This window comes from Mytilus californianus, unplaced genomic scaffold (assembly GCF_021869535.1).
Source record: "Mytilus californianus isolate M0D057914Y unplaced genomic scaffold, xbMytCali1.0.p SCAF_10, whole genome shotgun sequence".
NCBI classification, from domain to species: Eukaryota; Metazoa; Mollusca; class Bivalvia; order Mytilida; family Mytilidae; genus Mytilus; species Mytilus californianus.
In genome coordinates, this window is record NW_026262582.1 from 39,789,714 (window position 1) to 39,814,283 (window position 24,570).

Here is a 24,570-nt window from a genome sequence, read left to right on the forward strand (position 1 = left end):
TCGTATATTGGTATGACATTGGCGTCGTCGGCCTCGTCTTCGTCGTCGTCGTAGTCGTCCGAAGACACATTAGTTTTTATACGCCCGTTTACGGGACGTATTATGGTATACCTCTGTCCGTCCGTCCGTCTGTCCGTCCGTCGTCAACATGTCGGACATTAACTCAAAAATGCTTTAACCAATTTGCATAAAACTTTGGTGAATTGTTTATATCTATTGACGTGAGCTCCCTTTCGTTTTTTATAAATTTTAGATTTTATGTTTCAGAGTTATGGGGTTTTATTCATTAAAAAAAGGGGGATTTTCCAATTTTCGGACAATAACTCAAGAATACTTTCACCAACTTGCAAGAAATTGTGGTGAATTGTTTATATCTATTGACATGAGCTCCCTTTTGATTTTTATAAATTTTAGATTTTACGTTTCCGAGTTACAGGGTTTTATTAAAAAAAAGGGGGATTTTCCAGTTTTCGGACAAATACTCAAAAATGCTTTCAGCAGTTCTTATGAAACTTTGGTGAATTGTTTATATCTATTGATGTAAGCTCCCTTTAGAATTTTATAAATTTTACATTTTACATTTCTGAGTTATGGGGTTTTATTCATTAAAAAAGGGGGATTTTCCAGTTTTCTGACAATAACTCAAAAATGCTGTTAGCAATTCTCATGAAACTTTGGTGAATTGTTTATATTTATTGATGTAAGCTCCTTTTGATTTTCATAATTTTCTTATATGACATTGAGAATTAATTGAACTTTATTTGTTTATAGTCTGACAACAGATTTACTAAGTATTGCGCAACAGCACAGTGTATTGCACAACAGCAAGAAATCTTTAATTGAATATAAATTCAATTCATATAACCAATTTCAAGTTCTTTGACTACATTTATTCAGAAACCTGTAATATGTCAAATATTTAATTACAATCCAAATTCAGACCTGTATCAAGTTTGAATATTGTGTCCATTTTTGCCCCAACTGTTCAGGGTTGGACCTCTGCGGGCGTATCCAGCTGCGCTCAGCGAAGCAGTTTATTGCACTCTTACTTTAGTTTAAGTGAATTGATCTCTGTGAAATTTTACCATAAGGTTCAATACCACAAAAGAAAGGTTGGGATTGATTTTGGGGGTTATAGTACCAACTGTTAAGGAATTAGGGGTCAAAAAGGGGCCAAAAATAAGCATTTTTGTAACTTCCAGACATAACTTGTGTGTTAGTGTATGGATCTCTCTGACATTGTACCACAAGGTTCCATATCACAAAAGGAATACTGGGATTGATTTTGGGGGTAATTGCTTCGAAATTTTGGGAATTAGGGGCCAAAAACAAGCATTTTTCTAGTTCTATGACAATAACTTGTGTGTGAGTGTATTGATCTTTATGAAATTGTACTACAAGGTTCCATATCACAAAGGGAAAGCTGGAATTGAGTTTGGGGGTAATTGCCCAAAACGATTAGGAATAAGGGGCCAAAAAGGGGCCAAAAATAAGCATTTTTCTAGTTTCCAGACAATAACTTGTGTTCCATGGTATGGATATCTCTGAAATTGTACTGCAAGGTACAAATGTACCATACCACAAAGGGAAGGCTAGGATTGAGTTTGGGGGTAATTGCCTCAAAATTTTAGGAATTAGGGGCCAAAAAGGGGCAAAAAACAAGCATTTTTCTAGTTTTATGACAATAACTTGTGTGTAAGTGTATTGATCTTTATGAAATTGTACTACAAGGTTCCATATCACAAAGGGAAAGCTAGAATTGAGTTTAGGGGTAATTGCCCAAAACGTTTTGGAATAAGGGGCCAAAAATAAGCATTTTTTTCGTTTCCAGACAATAACTTGTGTTCGATTGTATGGATCTCTCTGAAATTGTACTGCAAGGTACCATACCACAAAGGGAAGGCTGGGATTGATTTTGGGGGTAATTGCCTCAAAATTTAAGGAATTAGGGGCCATAAAAGGGGCAAAAAACAAGCATTTTTATACAATCTTTTTAGTTTCAGGACAATAACTTGTGTGTAATTGTATGGATCTCTCTGAAATTGTACTACAAGGTTCCATATCACAAAGGGAAAGCTGGAATTGAGTTTGGAGATAATTGCCTTAAACGTTTAGGAATTTGGGGCCTAAAAGGGGCCTAAAAACAAACATTTTTCTAGTTTCCAGACAATAACTTGTGTTCAAGTGTATGGATCTCTCTGAAATTGTACTGCAAGGTACCATACCACAAAGGGAAGGCTGGGATTGAGTTTGGGGGTGATGAATCATAAGGGGGTTCAACAAATTTTGGGGAGGGATATTTTTTTTCTTTAAAATTTTCCATTTTAAATTGGTTATTTCTGATTTATATATAAAAGCAAATAATAATGATATGGTTTGAATAGGTAAATTAAAAAATTTTAAGTTCTTAGACCACATTCATTCTGTGTCAGAAACCTATGCTGTGTCAAATATTTAATCACAATCCAAATTCAGTGCTGTATCAAGCTTGAATGTTGTGTCAATACTTGCCCCAGCTGTTCAGGGTTCGACCTCTGCGGTCGTATCAAGCTGCACCCAGCGGAGCATTTTATTGTGTTTTGGTCTGTTTTTATATGCCTGTCAAATTTTTGACGGGACGTATTATGTTATACAAATGTCCGGCGTCCGTCCGTCTGTCTGTCCGGCGTAAACATGTCGCACCATAACTTGAGAATGACTTATCCAAATTTCATGAAACTTAACATAGTTGTTTCTTATGATGGTCAAACGATCTGTATACTTTTTGGTGAAAATAAGATTAAAACTTTTTGAGTTACGGGACTTAGTAACTAAAACAGGTGTGTGTTTTTTTATAAGCCCGTTTACGGGACGTATTATGGTATACCTCCGTCCGTCTGTCCGTCCGTCTGTCCGTCGTCAACATGTCAGACATTAACTCAAAAATGCTTTAACCAATTTGCATAAAACTTTAGTGAATTGTTTATATCTATTGACGTGAGCTCCCTTTCGTTTCTTATAAAATTTAGATTTTACGTTTCTGAGTTATGGGGTTTTATTCATTAAAAAAAGGGGGATTTTCCAGTTTTCGGACAATAAGTCAAGAATGCTTTCACCAACTTGCAAGAAATTGTGGTGAATTGTTTATATCTATTGACATGAGCTCCCTTTCGATTTTTATAAATTTTAGATTTTACGTTTTCAAGTTACAGAGTTTTATTCATAAAAAAAGGGGGGATTTTCCAGTTTTCGGACAAAAACTCTAAAAATGCTTTCAGCAATTCTTATGAAACTTTTTGTGAATTGTTTGTATGTATTGATGTAAGCTCCCTTTAGAATTTTATAAATTTTTCATTTTATATTTCTGAGTTATGGGGTTTTATTTATTAAAAAAAGGGGGATTTTTCTGTTTTCGGACAATAACTCAAAAATGCTGTCACCAATTCTCATGAAACTTTGGTGAATTGTTTATATCTATTGATGTAAGCTCCCTTTTTATTTTCATAAATTTCTAATATGACATGAGAATTAATTGAACTTTATTTGTTTTTGGTCTGACAACAGATTTACTAAGTATTGCACAACAGCAAGAAATCTTTAATTGAATATAAATTCAATTCATATAACCAATTTCAAGTTCTTTAACTACATTTATTCAGAAACCTATAATATGTCAAATATTTAATTACAATCCAAATTCAGACCTGAATCAAGCTTGAATATTGTGTCCTTTTTTGCCCCAACTGTTCAGGGTTGGACCTCTGCGGGTGTATCTAGCTGCGCTCAGCGAAGCAGTTTATTTCACATGTCGCGCCGTATCTCAAAAACAATTTATGATTATTGCTTAAAACTTTACACATTTCTTAGTTATACTAATCGTAAGATCTGTATACTTTTTGGTGATGATTCAAAATTTTATTTCAGAGATATTGAGTATTTTGTTAAAAAAGGGGGAGGGGTTTTTCACATGTCGCGCCGTATCTCAAAAACATTTTATGATTATTGCTTAAAACTTTACACACTTCTTAGTTATATTAACCTTAAGATCTGTATACTTTTTGGTAATGATTCAAAATTTTATTTTTGAGTTATTGAGTATTTTGTAAAAAAAGGGGGAGGGGTTTTTCACATGTCGCGCCGTATCTCAAAAACGATTTATGATTATTGCTAAAAAATTTTACACACTTCTTAGTTATATTAATATTAATCTAAAGATCTGTATACTTTTTGGTTTTGATTCAAAATTTTATTTTTGAGATACTGATTTTGTTTTTTTTAAAAGGGGGGGTTTTCACATGTCGCGCCGTATCTCAAAAACAATTTGTGATTATTGCTTAAAATTTTACACACTTCTTAGTTATATTAATCTAAAGATCTGTATACTTTTTGGTTTTGATTCAAAATTTTATTTTAGAGATATTGAGTTTTTTGTAAAAAAAAAGGGGGTTTTCGCATGTCACGCCATATGTCAGAAACTATTTATGCTTATTGCATAAAAATTTACACACAAGACGACGGGCATATCATGCGCTCATGGCGCACCTGTTTATTCTAATACTGTATGCAATAGTTCAACTATATTTGGTGTATAGAAATATTTTACGATGTGTATGTCAGTCTGGCAGGTTTTATTTGACCTTGACCTCATTTTTATGGTTCATTGCTCAATGTTAAGTTTTCCTGGTTAAGTTTGTTTCTTAGATACTATATGCAATGGGTCAACTATATTAAAAGCATGGAATGATTGTAAGGTGTACATGTCTGTCTGACAGGGTTCATCTGACCTTGACCTCATTTTCATGGTTTATTGGTCAACTGTTTCTTGTATACTATAAGCAATACGTCAACTATATTTGGTGTAAATGTGATTGTAAGGTGTAGATATAAGAAGATGTGGTATGAGTGCCAATGAGACAACTCTCCATCCGTCAAAATTTATGAAAGTAAACCATTATAGGTCTAAGTACAGTCTTAGCTGTAAAGGGCCCCAAAAATTACTAGTGTAAAACCATTCAAATGGGAAAACCAAGGGTCTAATCTATATAAAAAACGAGAAACACTTATGAACCACATCAACAAGCGACAACTACTGAACATCAGATTCCTGGATTAGGACACACATCACTTTGGAATACATTAATGTTTTGCATTACAAGTCCATATATTACATCAAAATGCATATTCTGTTGCGCTTCTAGTGTTTTTCTTCTTAAAAAGCTATATATACATCCAGAATGTATTTTACTGATGACTCCTGAAGTTTTCATTGTTTAAAAGCTTTAATTTCTATATATATAATCCATTTATAACAATATGACAATTGTTGAAATTGCGTCAAAATGCATATCCCATATATATAGGAATTCTATAGTGTGTTCCTTATATTATAAAGCTATATTGTCAGAATTCATATCCCTAGGGCTTCTAGTGTTTTCCTTGTTAATAAGCTATCTCATATATCATATTTGATAATTTATAAAAATCTGATAGTCATTGATGAGATTCCCAATACATACTCAATATGAAAGTATGGAATGACCATTATATATAAATGCTGTAAATTGTGTCAGTATGCATATCCCCTATGACCTCTAGTGTTTTCCTTGTTAAAAAGCTATCCCATATATTGTGTGAAATTGAAAAAAAAACAAATTTGAATTAAGGATAATCTGACAATAGTTGATTAGATTCCCCATTCATTCAACCCAATATGACAGTATGCAGTGACAAATTCTATACATTACATCAAAATGCATATATCCCTTAGGACTCCAAGTGTTTTCCTTGTTAAAAAGCTATCCCATATATCGTATTAATAATAATCTGACAATCGTTGATCAGATTCCCAATACTAACCCAATCCATCAAAGTATCAAGACCTGATTAAACTTTGATGTGATTGATTAGGTCTTACCTGGACAGGTAAAAATATCTTCTGGTAGAATGATGAAGTCAGGTATGGAAGGAATTAAACAGAATACCTTTGGTAAGAAATCATTTTTACTCATCTTTTATTACAGTTCCGAAATTTAGTCAATATTTGATGTGAAGGAAATAGACAAAATTATGAAATATGTTTTCTGTTTATTAAGTAGTTTATTTTAATTGTGTATTTGAAAAAAAAAATGATAAAAACAGATTAGATATATATTGGATTTTTTATTTTGAAACTTTCTCAATCCTATAGGATTTAACCTTTTCAAATGTTGCAGTTAGAAAAAATAGTCAGGAATACTTTTGATTTTAATAGTAAATATTAATTTTGCAAGTACATTCTTTTATCTTTGTACTCTCAACTTTTTATGTAGACCTATTCATATCTACTTGAACATAGTGTATGTTTGTTTTGTTAAGAATCGAAAGTTTTCATAGGACTCGTTTTGAGATAAGTCTTTTCAAGTAAGCAAATATGTAAATTTATTTTCTTTTAGATAAAAGAAAGTGCACTGACCTAGACCATACATTCACGACATTGGGACAAAAAATAATTAAAGTTGACTAAGATATAATTTTGTTGCTAATTCATAGCTTGACCTGTAGATTATATATTCTTTACAATTAAAACGATTCCTTGCAGACTTTTATATATTATGAATATATGTCACAGTGATATCATACTTTAACTTTGTTTAAACCTGTTTATTTACTTTTGACTTTAATTATCTATCCCTTGTAATTTTTTATTAACTGTGTATTTGCATTCAGGTGTCACAGGTCAAATTTATTCGTTCATTGTCTGTTAATTTGCGTTTTTTGATTGAGTTAAGCCTTCCAATTGATATTTTATAGTGTGTTTTTCTATATTGTGATGTTATACTATTGTTTCAGAAAAGGGAGAAGGTTTGGTACCATTAAAACGGTTAATCCTACTGCAAATGTTTGCACCTGTCCTAAGTCAGGAATCTGAATACAGTAGTTGTCGTCTGTTTATGTAGTTCATACATGTTTCTCGTTTCTCGTTTTTATATAGATTAGACCGTTGGTTTTTCCGTTTGAATGGTTTTACACTAGTAATTTTTTGGGGCCATTTATAGCTTGCTGTTTGGTGTGAGCCAATGCTCCGTGTTGAAGGCCATACTTTGACCTATAATGGTTTACTTTTACAAATTGTGACTTGGATGGAGAGTTGTCTCATTGGCACTCATACCACATCTTCCTATATCTATATCTTTTTTACTTTTGCATAATCTGCAGTATAAGAATAAGGAGATGTGGTATGATTGCCAATGAGACAACTATCCACTCAATTTGAAACAATACATTAACAAAGTGAATTCATTGGTATAAAAAAAGAAAGAAACTTTAGTCTGGCTCACATTGACACAGTCACTGTTTCGTTGCAGGATTTGCTTCTGTTTTGCAAAATTTTTCATGTCTAGTTGTTAAATTATATGAACTAATGTACTGTGGATTAATTTATTTTCATCATACAAATTTTTGCTAATTGAGGAAAAATTGCATTTTCTAGTATACCTGTATTTGAATTCCTGGGTTTTCCAAAGTCTCTATAAAAGCCTATTGAAAACTTGACTTCATTGGACATGTAAGTTAGTTGTTTACCTGTGTCCACTGAATCCACGAAAATTGGTAATGAATCCACAGTATGCACTATTGATAAACTTTTTAATTTTCTGATTAAAGATGAGTATACTGAAAACACCTTGTTGGAGCTCAGCACAAATGTTTTATAAATTTTATTTGAAACCACAGTCGCCTGAAGATTTCATAATTATAGCGAAAAAATGGTGGAAATAAAATATTTTTAGTAGTATTATATATATTTTATTTCCACCATTTTTTCGCTATAATTATGAAATCTTCAGGCGACTGTGTTGACACCTATTCAGACAAAAACTTTAAGTGATAGCTGCTATTGAAAAACAAATAATAATATATAGATTCCACCACTGCATCAAGTGTGTTACGATATTTCTCCATACCAGACAGTTAAATTTTAATGTTTAAAGTGCAAGGCTTGCCGACCTTTTTAAATAATTGAAATTAAACTGTTGAGAGTGGAGAAATATTGTAATACGCGAGTAATAGTGGTGGAATTTGTTTCTATAATGATTTTTAGAACAAAGTTTATCCTTCCTTTTGAAAGATTTGCAAAAAGTTGTGTTCTTTTTATGTGACATCATCAGGCATGGTTGCCTTTTTTCATGACGTCACAATAGGAAATTCAGAAGAAACCAAGAAAATTTGACGTCATAATTAGATTTCGACCAATCAATTCTTTACAAATGTAACTATGGTTTGAAATAATAGAATAGTACATTACCAGAATTTTTATTATTATTATCAAAAATATTGCCTGCATTGCAGATATCCTGTTATGAATGATCTCAAATGTAGAACTCTAAAGTCTAGTGGAAGCAACTTAGTCATCTATTCTTCAATAAAATTTCCAACTTAATCGAAACTTGTTGAGAATTGATTAGATTTTTATTGAACAATTGATGAGTAAAATAGGGCTTACACGCCCTCCCAAGCTGTTGGGCCAGCTCCTTCCCTACTATTACAATTCAGATCAATTGTTTTCTAAAGAATGACCTTTGGCAGTTACAAACTTCCGTTCTCTCGTGTAAGCCAGAATTCCTCAATTGTTCAATAAAATTTAAATCAATCTTCAACAAGTTTCGATTAATTGGTAAATTATGTTTTCCAGTCTGTGGGTCTGTCTGTCAGTCTGTTTAGTAGTCTAGTTAAGGTTAAAGCATTTGGTTAGTCTAGTAGGTTAAAATATTTGGTTGAAGTAGTTTTATCATGAAGCTGTTGTCACATAAATTTGAAAATAAGTACACAGGTTCATTATGATGTGAGCGTCATAAAATATATCCCAACTTAGGTTTTGACCCTTTTATCATGGTTCACTTAACATGGAAATGCGATGGTGCTAGTAGGGGCACATTGTCTTATGGAACCATTTTCGTGTTATGTCAGACTCTTGTAGAATAAATGTTTGTGTATGTTCATGCACAATAAATGAATCTATTATCCACTACGCAATATTAAGACTTCTCTAACACTTAGTTGATTTATGGTACCGGGTTATTTTCTTGACCTCTGACCTCAGTACCTGAGTCGGAGAAAAACACCTTTGTTTCCTCAGTCATGTAGTTTATGGTAATTTTTAGTTGAATAAGCAAAGTTTTGTCTAGAATAAATCTGTACGTTACATTGATGGTTTTATATCTTCTTTTTTGTTAATATATTTAATTAGAATGTAAAAGATTGATTGCATTTAGATAGATAAGACCTTAGCATGCTATACAATGCCTTGACCTTGTACTGAAATAGAATTATTGTATTTAAGGCTCATTTGATTTACTTAGGACCTTGGACCAAATTTTATGATAAGTATAAAACAGCAATAAACAAACGTTCTTTAATTTGCAACTGTTAATTCTAAACTGTTTACCTCAATCATTCTGTTTTACTTTTTCTTCAAAATTGTATACATTTAACTTGTATTGTTTCTTGTTTCTCGTTTTTTATATAGATTAGACCGTTGGTTTTCCTATTTGAATGGTTTTACAGTAGTCTTTTTGGGGCCCTTTATAGCTTGTTGTTCGGTGTGAGCCAAGGCTTCGTGTTGAAGGCCGTTTATAATTTTGTCCTATATTTGTTAACTTTTTATACATTGTGACTTGGATGGAGAGGTCTCATTGGCACTCATACCACATCTCCTTATTTATATAGCATGAAAACACATTACGACTGAAATTATTATGCAAATGAAATCATAATTATGGAAATTTACAGGGGTAAGATATCATTTTACGCACAAAATATACTTTATTATGTAATAAAGTTTAGAGCATATTTCCCATTTGGGATCAACAACAATATTATCTGCATTAAATATCAAGTTATTGGTAACGTCACCTGAACATCTAAGGTTTCAGTAGGATGAAGATGATCAAAATTGAAAACTAATAATTTGGTCAAATCTTTTGAATACAAATCTGTTCACATTAATTCCATTTGCTTGATTTGCAGATGCATAGAAAAAAAATGTCATGTGATAAAACTTTTGCAACCTCCACATTGAAATGTTACCACTATCCTAAAGCTCATGTATTAAAACAGTCCTTTACAACAGGGGGAGGGGGTCAAACTTTTTTAAAGTGTAGGGAAATTGTATACAGTGGTTTTACACAGCTGACATAACAAATTTGTTTAAAAATCTTTGTTCCTTAGGTGAATTCACACATATACAATCTATTGATATAAGAAGCACTATTTACCAGTTGAACCAGGAACCTGTACTACAAAATAACAATCATAACAGTAATACATATGTATTTTGGCAGGGGTTACATAAAGATTTGGCCCAAAAACTGAATTTTATTTATGTAAACAAAAAGTAGGAATAAGCATGCTAAATAGTGCTAAATTCAACTGTTTTTCAAGCTAAAAACAAAAGCTTTTATTTTTGGTTCATTGAAGAATTTGAGAAAACTTATAATACTTTAATTTGTAATTGCCTAGGCCTTAACCCATTGTTTTGGTTTCATATAACAGCTAGTATATAGATAAGTGTGTAGGACAATTATATCTTACATTTAAATCTTGTATTAGTAATGGCTTCGAATTCTGAATGAAAGGTATTACGTATACCCACTGCCTCTGTCAATTACAGGGCTACTTTGGACTTCTTTAATGTATATTTGTTTGAAATATATGTTATAATTGTACTAGGAATTATTAGTGCATGGTTTTATTCATAAAATAGGACTTAGCAAATATATTATGTCAGTACTAAGTGTATTTTTTTGGAGCTGTAAAATTGCTAATTTAATGGAGGTGCATTATATACTTCTGCAAAAGAATTTGAAAAAAGAACTTTCATTTAATATCCTGCATGTGTATTTCTGAAAACTGTATCAGGAGCCTTTTATAGCTCTAGTTATTATAGTGGTAGCAATAATTGTGTTAAACATGAATTCTACTGGGAGATTCAATAATGCGTTACTGAGGAGATGTGTTCAGTAGATAAAATAATCATTTTGAAAAGGAGCATATTTCAGTAAATGCTCATTTAGAGAAAGAGGGTATTTTCAATAATCTTTTATTAGAAAAAGAAGCATATTTTCAGTAACTACTGAAGTGGGAAAAGACCAAAAATTCAATATAACTTCTAATGTGGAAAAGGAGCATATTTACTAGTAAATGCTCATATTGAGAAGGAGCAATTTTACAAGTAAATGCTCATATTGAGAAGGAGCAATTTTACAATAAATTTTCATATGGAGAAGGAGCATATTTTCAATAAAGTTTAATTTGGAACTGGAGCATATTTTAAATAAATAATCATATGGAAATGGACTTTATGGAGCATACTTTAGTAAAAATTCAATGAAAAAGGAGCATTAATATTTATGCATTTTTAAAGTTAACACAGAAACTTGAAAAGTTTTTAGTGTATTTTTTTGGGGTGTAATTCAAACATTTACATCAAATTCAAAGAATATTTAAAAGGATTTTTGAAAAAAAAAACATTTGATTACTTACCAAATGGTTCTCTTGGAAGATATTGCTACTATAGAGTCTGATGAGATTTTTGGCAGATTATCATTGTCTGCATTGGAAATCAGTAAGTGAAGGTTAATGGTTTAAGGTTTAAACCTAGGTAGAAAATAGAAAATAGATCGATTTTTACCAAAAACAAGGACTTTCATATTTTTCATGTCGGGGCCTTTTATAGCCAACCATACAGTATGGGTTTTTCTCATTGTTGATGGCCATAAGGTTGCCTATAATTGCTTACATCCACTTCATTTGAACTTTGGTGGATAGTTGTCTCGTTGGCAATCATATCACATCTCCTTATTTTTATACTTAATAATTCCTGAAGAAATTTCAATTAGCTCCATTACAGAGATTATGCTCAAGTACCATGTGTAATTATTATTTCATGTTAATTTAGAAGCATTTTGCAAGAATTTGATTGCTCAGACAAATTTGAAGCATTTTAGCAAGATTTTGATCGCACAGACAAAATAAAAAGCATTTTATTTTAGCAATTATTTGAATGTTCAGTCAAGCCTGCTATAAAGGAGAACACCTTTATTAAGGAAAACATGTCTTGTCTGGTCACCCTCTTCTTGTCTCAGTTATATGTATACAATTCAAAAGTCACTTATCTTATAATAGATATAAGAAGATGAGACAACTCTCCATCAAAGTCACAATTTGTAAAAGTAAACCATTATAGGTCAAAGTACGGCCTTCAACACGGAGCCTTGGCTCACACCAAACAGCAAGCTATAAAGGGCCCCAAAAATGACTAGTGTAAAACCATTCAAACAGGAAAACCAACGGTCTAATCTATATGAAAAACAAGAAATGAGAAACACTTATTAACCACATCAACAAACGACAACCACTGAACATCAGACCTGTTTTTTTCTGGTTACCAGGATGACCTTCATAAACAGATTTGACTGTAGTTTACCTAAATAATTTTGGGCCAGGCTATAAACATTGTCACATGATTGTGATGCGAACCTGCCGTTTCATATTTGACTCAATGGTTGATCTTGTACAAACCATGGTATTCTCATGTGTACAGTACTAGTGTCATGAGTAAACATGTAATACTTGCCACTGGACATTGAACAGCCATTAATCAATTAAACTTTATAGAGAGGTCAAGTCTGGTTCACATGTAGTATTTTCCTGAGGTTATTTAAAATTAATGTCAACATTTATTCATTTGCAGTTAGTTTAGCTTATATACCTAGACATAATTTGAGTTCAAGTAACTTCCCTTTGCAGTCATGTTAGAGTGCAACATGCTCAAAATTCTGCAGAAATCTACCAAATTCAACTTGGTAAACTCTGGTTTCTGAATAATTTCATTTGTTTTAGTCTTTAATATAATTCATTACTATGGTCTTAAGTAAGGATCTTTTCCCAAACCTGCTTGTACCATATATATATATATATATATATATATATATACATGCATTTGTAAATCATAAGTGAATTAAGAAATTCAACTAGTTTGCCCTTCAACATGGTGACCAAGGGGAATAACTCTAACTCAAATTATATAACAATAATGTAATGATTAGTTTTTATGTATACTTTTTTTCTTTACTTTTATTCTTTTTTAGTCAGTGAATGGTAGTAATCTTATTTTTTTTTTTATTTCAACAGATAAGAACCTTAAGAAATCTGAAGGTATGCTTCAGTTATATAACACCTACTCACGGGTGATTAAATTCACAGAGCTTCCAGACCCTACAGACACATGGGAGCTAGAGGACCTCATAGGAGAGGGGACATACGGAGATGTTTACACGGCCAAACACAAAGTTACAGGTATCATTCTTACTGATTTATTATTAACCTTTACTTTTTCATGAGAGTTAGGGATATTTTATGGAAAAATGATAAGTTTGAGAGTATATATTTATATAGGGAGGATTAAAACCATGAAATGAGTATCATGTAACTTTTCATCAATGCAAATAGATTGGTACCCATGAAAATAACTGATATTATTATAGTTATACATCAGTCTGTATTCTTTCATACAATTTAATCTTGGATGTAATGCGTCTTCTGATTGGCTGAAAGTTTTTTGTCTATCAGCTCATAGACATAATTTTATCATGTGACTGTTACATCATCAACATTTTTTCATGATTTACTCCTTAAAAATGGAATATCGAATTAAATTAAAAGGAATGACTGTAATATTTTTTCTGTCTATTCGAAATAACCTCAAAAATGTGGTGCACACTTTTAAATAATCCGCTACATGGGTTATTCAGTGTGCACCACATTTTTTATGTTATTTCTTCATAGACAGAAAAATATTGCAGTAATTCCTTAAATAGACGAATAAATTTATAGTTGCACATGCTGCTCAGTCTTTAGTTTTCTATGTAGTGTTTTTTTTTTATTTTATCTTTTTGTCGATTTTGTTTAATGCCATGGCGTTTGTAGTTTATCTTCGACTTAATTATTAGTCTTATCAAGGAAGTCGAAGGGCACATCAGTTTTGCACTCTGTCCGTCTGTCTGTCCATCCGTCCGTCCGTCTGTCCATCCGTCAGTCCGGCAAATCAGTTTTCCAGACTTTTTTTCTTCATGCTTGAAGATATTGATTTGATATTTGGTGTATTGTTTCATCATGAAAAGTTAAGGTTAAGTTTGATTTTCACGATTTTAGCTTTTCTCCTTGTTCAGTTAAAGCCCTTTCCCTAGAATTAAATTTTTGATGAAATACTTATTAATTACTAGTTGATTATTATTTATGAGATTTGAATGTCCTCTTGATAAATCTTCCACCTCTTTTTTTAAACTTTGTTGTAATACAGAATTTAAGGCAATGATTTATCTAAGTCCAGAATGTTATTCCTAATCTAATTAGTGTGGATATCTAGCTGTTTTAGTTGAAATATTATACAGATTCCTGACTTCTTAAGAATAATACCTTTTTATGAGACTAATATAGTACATGTAATAAAATATATTGATATAGCATATATTTATATAAAAATTGTAAACCGTAAAACATGATTCTTTGTGGTAAAAGAATAAAATGCGATTTTTTTTTATGGTATATTAGAATTAAAACGGCAATAATGATAATTTTTTCTGAAACTAATATCGTAATATAATATACTAATATAGCATATATATAAAAATGGTATATCATAAAACATGACTCTTTGTGGTATTAAATAATTATTTGAAGATTCGTCTTTTGAAATGAGGAAAATAATTGAAGATATTTTAGAATGTCTGGTAGATATATTGGTCGAAAATGATTGAAGATATGTTAGAATATCTATATATATAAATATGATATAGTAGAGGGTCTCGATGGGGTTTACAGAATAAAGAACAAATGGGCAAGAAGTGCAGAATAAAGGGCAAAAAATTTAAAGAATGGAGAAAAATAGGCCAAAAAAATAAAGAATAAAAAATATTAATCAGGATTATGAGAAAAATTGATAAAGAATAGAGAAAAATTGCTTAGAAAAATTAAAGAATACAGAAATGAAGGACCCCCATCCACACCCTCACATTATGGTAAAAGTTTGAAACTTGATCATGTACAAGTATAAATACCCTTTACTTATGATAATAATTCCAAGGCTACATAATTATTTTTTCCTTTATTTATCTATCTGTTTATGCTGTCTGCATGATTGGAAATGTATTGACAGGCTTAATACAAATCTGAATGAATGAATGCAGTCCTATGCAGTTTTCAAACACATGTAATGGTAAACACCCGTTACGGTGATTAATGATTTGGGGCTCTTAACTGGGATTTTGAACATTTTTGGAGTGGATAGCTATAGTGTATAGGTGCATGAAAATTTAGGCCAAAATTAAAAATACTTGTTTAGGTTTCATACCCTATTTTAATGATTTGATCGAGGCTCTTTAACTGGGATTTTGAACATTTTTGGAGTGGACAGTTAGGCCCAATTGAAAAAATAGTTGTGTTTAGGTTTTCTACACAGAATTTTCCTCTCTTAATGCCTACCCTAAAGTCTTATGACACTATTGTAATAAATTGTGTTAAAGTTGCAGGTTGACTCCATATACATAAGATAAAAAAAATAAGTGAAATAAATAAAGAAAATCTTCTTACTTCCCTGGTGTGTCCTATTTTTCTGTGGGGGAGACCCTAAACACATATGTTATTGGTTTGGCTTTAAATCAAAACATAGCAAATTCTGAAAAAAGGTTAGTATTTAAAGAAATTGGTCAAAAACCAGCATATTTCTGCCAAATTAAGATAAATCCTTATACTAGCATAATACATATTCTTATTAACTTTTATGTCAAGCTAAAATTCAAGCTTAGTTTAAAAAAGTAGATAAAAGATCTATCTGAGGAATTTTAAAAAATCTCCATCAACAACAAATTACCTAACCAAAAATGACACAAAAAATTATCAATATTAAGCACATTTGACAACCACTGACAAGGAACCTGTTTTTTTTTTTTAGATCTCAATGAGTGTTCCCCTTTTTATCTATCTCAATCAGACCAAAAGGAGTTAAGAGACATGTGAACTGTAAACAATTATTAAATTAGGGCCATTGGTTTTCTCCATTAATTGACATCTCCACACCAGGGCCCTTTAAAGCTTACTAAACAGTATGGGTTTTACTCATTGTTGAAGGCTGTACTGTCACCTTTAGTTGCTTCCATCCATCTCATTTGGTCTCTGGTGTATAGGATTAAACCACATCTCTTCATTATAACATTAAATTGTTTACCCTTGGTATATAAATTTATCATGAAAACAAATAACCTTGTGGTTCCTGAAATCGATAAAAAATTCTATATAAATACACCAAATGTTTATTTAGTAAATCACTGTCTTTGGGTTACAAAATAATAATGTGGACAAATAGCTTTACAATTAGTCTCTTGATAATTCTTATAATGGACTATTTAACTGATATTACCTTTTGAATAAAACATTATGAATGGAAAATGGGCTTTTAGAGACTCGAGCTCTTACACTAATAAATTTCTAAGGATGATAATTAAAATCATTACTAATGGGTTTATCAAAAACAGAAAGACAAAAAAGAGAAATTGCCAAAGGGTAAAAGTTTATAACATAAATCACTGAAGGAATATATAATGCATGATAGAAACTGTTGACTCTCCAGAGCACTTAGCTTTTCATTTGCAGGCATAAAACTGGAGAGTTCAATCAGGGATGTTGCATTGCATTGTGATCTCTTAGTTGTATTTTTTTTGTTGAACCTGCGACTTTTGTTGCAGAAAGCTCGACATAGGGATAGTGATTAGGCGGCGGCGGTGTTGGCTATATATATATAACTTCTTAAAAGCTTTTATATTTCAGAAGGTAGAATACCTGGATCCTTCATACTTTGTATATAGATGCCTTATATGTTATGAAGTTTCCGTCTGTCATATGTCTATCGAACTTGACCTCATTTTCATGGTTCAGTGAATACTTGAAAAAAAGTAAAGATTTTTAGTATTCTTAATTTTTTTTTTATTATGAGTAATAGGATAACTATAGCTATATTTGGTATGTGCATACCTTGCAAGGTCCTCATGCCCGTCAGACAGTTTTCACTTGACCTCGACCTCATTTCATGGATCAGTGAAAAGGTTAAGTTTTGGTGGTCAAGTCCATATCTCAGATACTATAAGCAATAGGTCTACTATATTTGGTGTATGGAATGAATATTGTAAGGTGTACATGTCCAACTGGCAGGTGCCATCTGACCTTGACCTCATTTTCATGGTTCATTGGTTAAAGTTAAGTTTTTGTGTTTTGGTCTGTTTTTCTTATACTGTATAAAATAAATCAACTGTATTTGGTGTATGAAAATATTTTACTATGTACATGTCAGTTTGGCATGTTTTATTTGACCTTGACCTCATTTTTACGGTTCATTGCTCAATGTTAAGTTATTGTTTTTGGTCTATTTTTCAAATATATACAGCAATAGGTCAACTATATTTAGATTATGGAATGATTGTAAGGTGTACATGTCCAACTGGCAGGTGTCATCTGACCTTGACCTCATTTTCATGGTTCAGTGGTCAAAGTTAAGTTTTTTAGTTTTGGTCCTTTTTTCTTATACTATATGCAATAGGTGAACTATATTTGGTGTATGGAAATATTTTAGGATGTACATAAAATTGAGAATGGAAATGGGGAATGTGTCAAAGAGACAACAACCAAACCACAGAACAGACAACAGCAGAAGGCCACCAACAGGTCTTCAATGCAGCGAGAAATTCCCGCACCCGGAGGCGTCCTTCAGCTGGCCCCTAAACAAATATATATACTAGTTCAGTGATAATGAACGCCATACTAAACTCCAAATTGTACACAAGAAACTAAAATTAAAAATAATACAAGACTAACAAAGGCTAGAGGCTCCTGACTTGGGACAGGCGCAAAAATGCGGCGGGGTTAAACATGTTTATGAGATCTCAACCCTCCCCCTATACCTCTAGCCAATGTAGAAAAGTAAACGCATAACAATACGCACATTAAAATTCAGTTCAAGAGAAGTCCGAGTCTGATGTCAGAAGATGTAACCAAAGAAAATAAACAAAATGACAATAATACATAAATAACAACAGACTACTAGCAGTTAACTGACATGCCAGCTCCAGACTTCAATTAAACTGATTGAAAGATTATGTCTTCATCATATGAATATCAGGCACAATCCTTCCCGTTGGGGGTTTAGTATCATACCATCATAACATATATGAGAAGTACATAACCCGTGTCATGCCAACAACTGGTTTTTAAATAAATGTCTGTCCCGCAGGTTTTATCTGATAAGGATACTACAGATTCAGTTAAGTCTGCCTCATATCTTGACTTACATCTAGATATTGACAATGAGGGTCGGTTGAAAACAAAACTTTACGACAAAAGAGATGATTTCAGCTTCCCAATTGTGAACTTTCCATTTCTATGTAGCAACATTCCAGCAGCGCCTGCATACGGAGTATATATCTCCCAATTGATACGATATTCCCCGGGCTTGTGTTTCCTATCATGATTTCCTTGATAGAGGATTGCTGCTCACAAGGAAGCTATTAAACCAAGAGTTCCAAATGGTGAAGTTGAAGTTATCCCTTCGTAAATTTTACGGACGCCATCACGAGTTGGTTGACCGTTATGGAATAAACGTTTCACAGATGATATCGGATATGTTCCTTATGTCGTAACTACAATACCCTCCCTTTTCACGAATGTGACTTACTGAATTAGACTATTTACTGGATTTGTAATAACATAAGCAACACGACGGGTGCCACATGTGGAGCAGGATCTGCTTACCCTTCGGGAGCACCTGAGATCACCCCCAGTTTTTGGTGGGGTTCGTGTTGCTTAGTCTTTAGTTTTCTATGTTGTGTCATCTGTACTATTATTTGTCTGTCTGTCTTTTTATTTTTGGCCATGGCGTTGTCAGTTTGTTTTCGATCTATGAGTTTGACTGTCCCTCTGGTATCTTTCGTCCCTCTGGTATCTGACCTTGACCTGATTTTCACGTTTTATTGCTCAGTGTTAAAATTTGGTGTTTTGGTCTATTTTTGTTCAACTATAAGCAATAGGTCAACTATATATATGGTGTATGGAATGTTTATAAGGTATTTATGTCTGTCCACCAGGTATCATATGACCTTAACCCCTTTTACATGGCTCATTGGTCAATTTTAAGTTTTAATGCTGAACTTTGTTACTTAGAAAATATAAGCAATAGGTCAACTATATTTGGTGTATGGAATGACTGTAAGGCGTATCTGTCTGTCTGGCAGCATTCATATGACCTTGACCTTATTTTCATGGTTCATAGGTCAATGTTAGTTTTTTTTCATTCTTCGCTGCCATCTTTAATCACAATAATCAATATCAATGGTATATCACTAAGTTATTTCACTCTTAACCACACTTATTCAGCATATCCTCATAGCGGATAATAACCTATACAATTAGTAGTATGAAGACACTATGATAGTTGTCCTCAGCAGGCCTGGCAGCAGCTTTAGCGTTCATACAGGCATCAGCAGCAGCGACATTATCTCATTATTTACAGCTTAAAATTTATAATGTATGTCTGATAGCATTTACTTTCAACATAACTTCAATTAGAAATACACGACAGGCGAGACATTTCTGTGTGTCCACTATTGTTTTTCTTCTTCAAAAAACCTTCTCTGCTGAAATCTGAAACTAAGTCATAAATATAGTCACCACTGGAGATTTGTTAAGTTTAAAAATCCTTGTTTTCAACATGATCATGACAACCAATTTAAAAATAATTGAATATGTAATGGTAAAATGAGTAAAGAAAGTTTTTTGGTTTATATTTGTTAAATAGATAGTCATGGATTAGGTGTAATTTTTCTCTAGTTGACATATTTTTGTGAATTTTTAAGTAGCTAAATAAAGAGAAATTTTATATTTTATATTGCAAATGACATACTTAAGACCTTAAAGTAAATTAGCCTTTAGACTTCCCTTAAAATAACAATTTCCTGCATATTGAGCTAATACCTGATTTATATGCTATAAAAAGTTTGTTCTCATGTTGTGCTATGCCATTGTCCAAGGTTAGGGGGAGGTTTGAGCGCTATCAAATATGTTTAACACCGCCACATTCTGTATGTGGCTGTCCCAAGTCAGGAGCCAGGAGTGTAATTCTGTGGTGGTTGTTTGTTGCTGTATATCATATTTGTTTTTTGTTTATTGTTTTGTACATAAATCAGGCTGTCAGTTTTCTTGTTTGAATTGTTTTATATTTGTCATGTTGGAGCCTTTTTTAGCTAACTATGCGGTATGGGTTCATTGTTGAAGGCCGTACAGTGACCTAATTAGTTGTTAACTTCCATGTCATTTGGTCTCTGATGGAGAGTCGTCTCATTGGCAAACATACCATACCTTCTTGTATTTATATATAATGAATAGTTACAAATCACATACAACTTTGTTTTGAATGACCTCCAGTGTTAGCCAAATAGTTTCCATTTTACACAGAAATGCTTTTATTACACCCTTGTCAGCCTTTCATTAGGTGAAGTCCTAATAATTGCATTATGGTGTTGGTTTCAATTGAAATACTTTTTTTCACCATTGCCTGTAGACTTTAAAAGTAAAATGAAAAGGACAGTTTACTTCTCAGTTTCAGCCATCCTTCTGTGAATAGGGTGACATAGTTGATATAATTATTACTGTGACCTTGGTCATAACTGAGATTTTTAGTCCAATTGACCTTTGATTGTTTATCATTGTATTGTTGGGTTGCTGTCTTATTGATTTATACCCAAATCCCCTTCAATGTATTCCCTTTTTTTTTACCAGAATTCTTTGAAATTGTTGTTGACTTACTGAAACCTTATGGGAATTTAAACTTTTATGAAAAAGAAACAGTTTTTGTCTCTTTAAAAACATATATTTTTCATTGAATAGTATGACTTTTCCCCCTTTTTCGTGTTCTGCACAAATAAATTTCATTAAAGAATGATATTCGATTTTACATATTAGTGTAAGCTACAAGTATGTTTTAATGAAGTTTCAATCGAATATTGAACTTTATTGCTAGGCCCTTTACTTTCATCATTACATTGTACTGAAAAAGGATGTGCAGCCATGTGAAGTTGAGATTAGATTTTGTTTTGACGTCAAATCAAGCATGCCGATTTAAGTAGGAATATTTTATCACACTCTTTATATAAGATTTCGTAATTTGCAGATCAAGTATAAATAAGCATCTTTTTATTGATTTTCACGGAGGAAATATTAAGTGCAAATATTTTAATAGTCACTTGACACTTTTTGTCATGGAAATCCTAAATTCTGATCAGTTGATTGATAGATGCTTTATATCCAGTGGCAAATATTACAGGCATATTCAATACAATTATGAATATCATGCTAAAATGAAATGAAGGCCCTGAATGATAATAAAATTGAATTTCTTGGAAACTTGATTTTATGGTTTTGACATGCTCTGCATACAATCTTATGAAAATTTTGTACTTTTTTGAATTTTCAAATCTGTACGTAGTCATCATCTATCAGCCCATGAAATCCAAAAAAAAGGTGTACTCCACAATAATAATAATGAATGCCAAGAAGACAAACTAAAAAAATGTATAAAAAAAATTGTGGGTTTAATTCAATGAGGCAGTAGCCCAACAACAAAAATAACCAAAAACATCAAAAGGGCAACTTAGTGAACATACAATCTTTAACAAATCATGATCATGAGGTAATTGTCTACACAATTTGTCATGGTTTTCTTCAGGTACAATGGTTTCCTCCATTAATATTAAGTGCCCACCATGATACAACAAAGAGTGCTGAAAGTAGTGTAAAGCACCATCTAGCAATTAATCAAATTATAGTCAAGCAGTCAATATGTCAATCTCTAAATTGTCCTGAGTCTATAAAAGTTGCGAAAAGATTTAACAGAAACAATCAAAGACTGCAATTAAAAAGATTATAAAATTTGTGTAATGACAAGGAGACTGATGGACTAAAATCCTTAAATAACTCTTTGTTTTACAGGAGAGAAGGTGGCTGTCAAGGTCCTGGACTCCATCCATGAAATGATAGAAGAAATAGAACAGGAGTTTATTATCCTGAGTGAACATGGAGACCATCCAAACATGCCAAAGTTTTATGGGCTGTTCCTAAAACCTGGGATGGACAATCAGATCTGGATTGTGATGGAGGTAATACAGTAAAACCTGAATTACTGTGGATACATTTATTTTTGTGGGTACCAGTTTTCGTGTATTCAGGAAAACTTAAATTTTCTTGGATATTTGATTTCATGGTATTGCTAAAGTTTTAAATTTCTTATTTGTTGAATATTTAAACTGGGAGTTCACCTGTTCCCACAAAATCCACGAAAACTTGTTTTCATGAATAATAGTGAATCCACAGAATTTCAAATCTTGATAAAAGCAAAAAAAAACCCTGCATATCTTAATGTTTCTGTAGAATTTGTATTGATTTGAGATCTTTGTTACTGACATTTTGAATGATTAACAAGTGTTTTGGATCAGAGCCTGACATGTTTTATTATACCCCTATCTATTGTTGAATACTGGATGTTTATCTCTAGATGTTTGTTGTTTATAAGTGTCATTTGTTGCTGTCTTATTGAGTTATACATGTGACCCACATCTCCTATTATTCACATTTTTTTCTGTGCTAAGAATGTTGCATTTAAAGGTAAGAACAAAGGCTGGTCTGGTATTAGAGTAGAAAATATCTTAAACATGATAAATGTATGTGTCTAGGAAGGGTGACATGTCTTCCTGCTGACTAACATTGTAAACTATAACAAATTAAAAATTGGTCTTGGTTTAGTCATGTTAGTAGAACCAGAAAGCAGTGTTCATATTCATATTCATATAATATACATGTTATGAGTGTAATATTTGCTTTGCCACTGAGCGGCTAACACCAATCCATCTATCCTTTATTCCTATGTAGAGAAGACTTGTTCTTCCGAACAGACATATTGAATTGTATTTGCATTATGTATGAGTAAAATGAAAAACTTTGTATCCAAATCTTTCTTGAATTTTGAATACTGTAAATTCAGAAATTAAATGCGAGATTTTTATTAATGCGAATAATGTGACTCCTTGATTATCGCAATAATAAGAACTCGCATTTTGATATATGGTTCATATATAAATATAAAGCTTTTCCTAAAATAGAAATTATTAAACTTGCATTATTGTTAATTCTTAAAAAATCGCAACTATAAATGCATGCAATAATTTCTGAATTTACAATATTGTTCGTTATTCATGTTTTTATACATTGAGTCTACTAATTTGAGATTCATGAGGGTCTGGATGGGAGTTTATTGAATAAAGAATATACGAAAAAAAACACAAAAACAATAAAAAATGAGAACAAATTATAAACAATAGGGATTAATTGTCAAAAAAATTAAACAATAGAGAAAAATGGCTATCGAAATTCAACACTGCAGAAATGAATATCCCAAACACACAGATCCTCATGCATACATGGGTTTTAAAATTTGTTTTTGAAGAATCAGTGGAATGCATTAGAATTGTTTCTTGGCTTAATTACATGTATATTGCATTAATTGCTGTTCTACACAAAGACATGTCTTTAAGATCTATGAATATTATGTAAATTCTAGCAACAGAAATGTATGCAAATCCTATGATTACATGAAAATTCACGAAGGAAATCAAAACCATAGTACTTTTGCACTGAAAACATGTATGTGACCTTTGAAAAACTGGCTGTTTCTGAATCTAATACATTTTAGGTAAAATTTTCAAAATGGTACACTAAAACATTGTCCCTTAGATTTTTAAAAGGCAAATTGTTTAAATTTGTTTTAAAAATATATCTGTTACATTTTAGCTCACCTGGCCCATAGGGCTAAGTGTGCTTTTCTCATCACTTGGCGTCCGTCGTCATCGTCAGTTAACTTTTACAAAAATTTTCTCCTCTGAAACAACTGGACCAAACTTAACCAAACTTAGCTACAATCATCATTGGGGTATCTAGTTTTATAGTTGTGTCTGATGACCCTGCCTGCCAACCAAGATGGCAGACATGGCTAAAAATAGAACATAAGGGTAAAATGCAAGTTATTTTGAAAACAGTTATAAATAGAGAAAATCTGAAAGAGCGAAAATGTTCAGAATGTTGTGCTCTAGAACCAATTGTCCATATACATCAAAACTGTCAAGACAACTTCTTACAGCAGTTATTGCCCTTAAATGACACATTTTACCATTTTTCTTTCATTTTTGCCTATTATCTTGAAAACTATAATAGATAAAGAGAAACTTTAATTGCAAAAATGATCAGCAAGACAAGTTTTACAAATAAGTCTGCATTGTCGAAATCTTCAGTTGACTCCTTATTAGAGTTATTGCCCTTTCATGACGATTTTTACCAATTTTTGCGTTTTTGCCTTATATCTAAAAATTATAATAGATAGATAGAAACTTAAATAATCAAAAGTGATCAGTATGACAAGATCTACCATTAATAGAAATAAGAAGATGTGGTATGAGTGCCAATGGGACA

At 32.0% G+C, this 24,570-nt stretch overlaps 1 protein-coding gene across 6 annotated transcripts in view; it reads left to right on the forward strand.

Moving 5' to 3' along the window:
- The window catches only part of LOC127718102 (myosin-IIIb-like), a 157,738-nt gene that overhangs the window by 11,158 nt on the left and 122,010 nt on the right, over positions 1–24,570 (forward strand). For 2 of the 6 annotated variants that reach the window (XM_052223992.1, XM_052223993.1), the window contains exons 1-3: positions 10,681–11,578; positions 13,147–13,311; positions 22,042–22,208. In XM_052223992.1, coding sequence (XP_052079952.1) covers positions 11,500–11,578; positions 13,147–13,311; positions 22,042–22,208 — 411 coding nt within the window. In that variant the 5' untranslated portion in view covers positions 10,681–11,499. Of the gene's footprint in view, positions 1–10,676; positions 11,579–13,146; positions 13,312–22,041; positions 22,209–24,570 lie in introns of those variants that run through there. The other 4 variants (XM_052223997.1, XM_052223995.1, XM_052223994.1 and 1 more) reach the window with 4 other exon arrangements.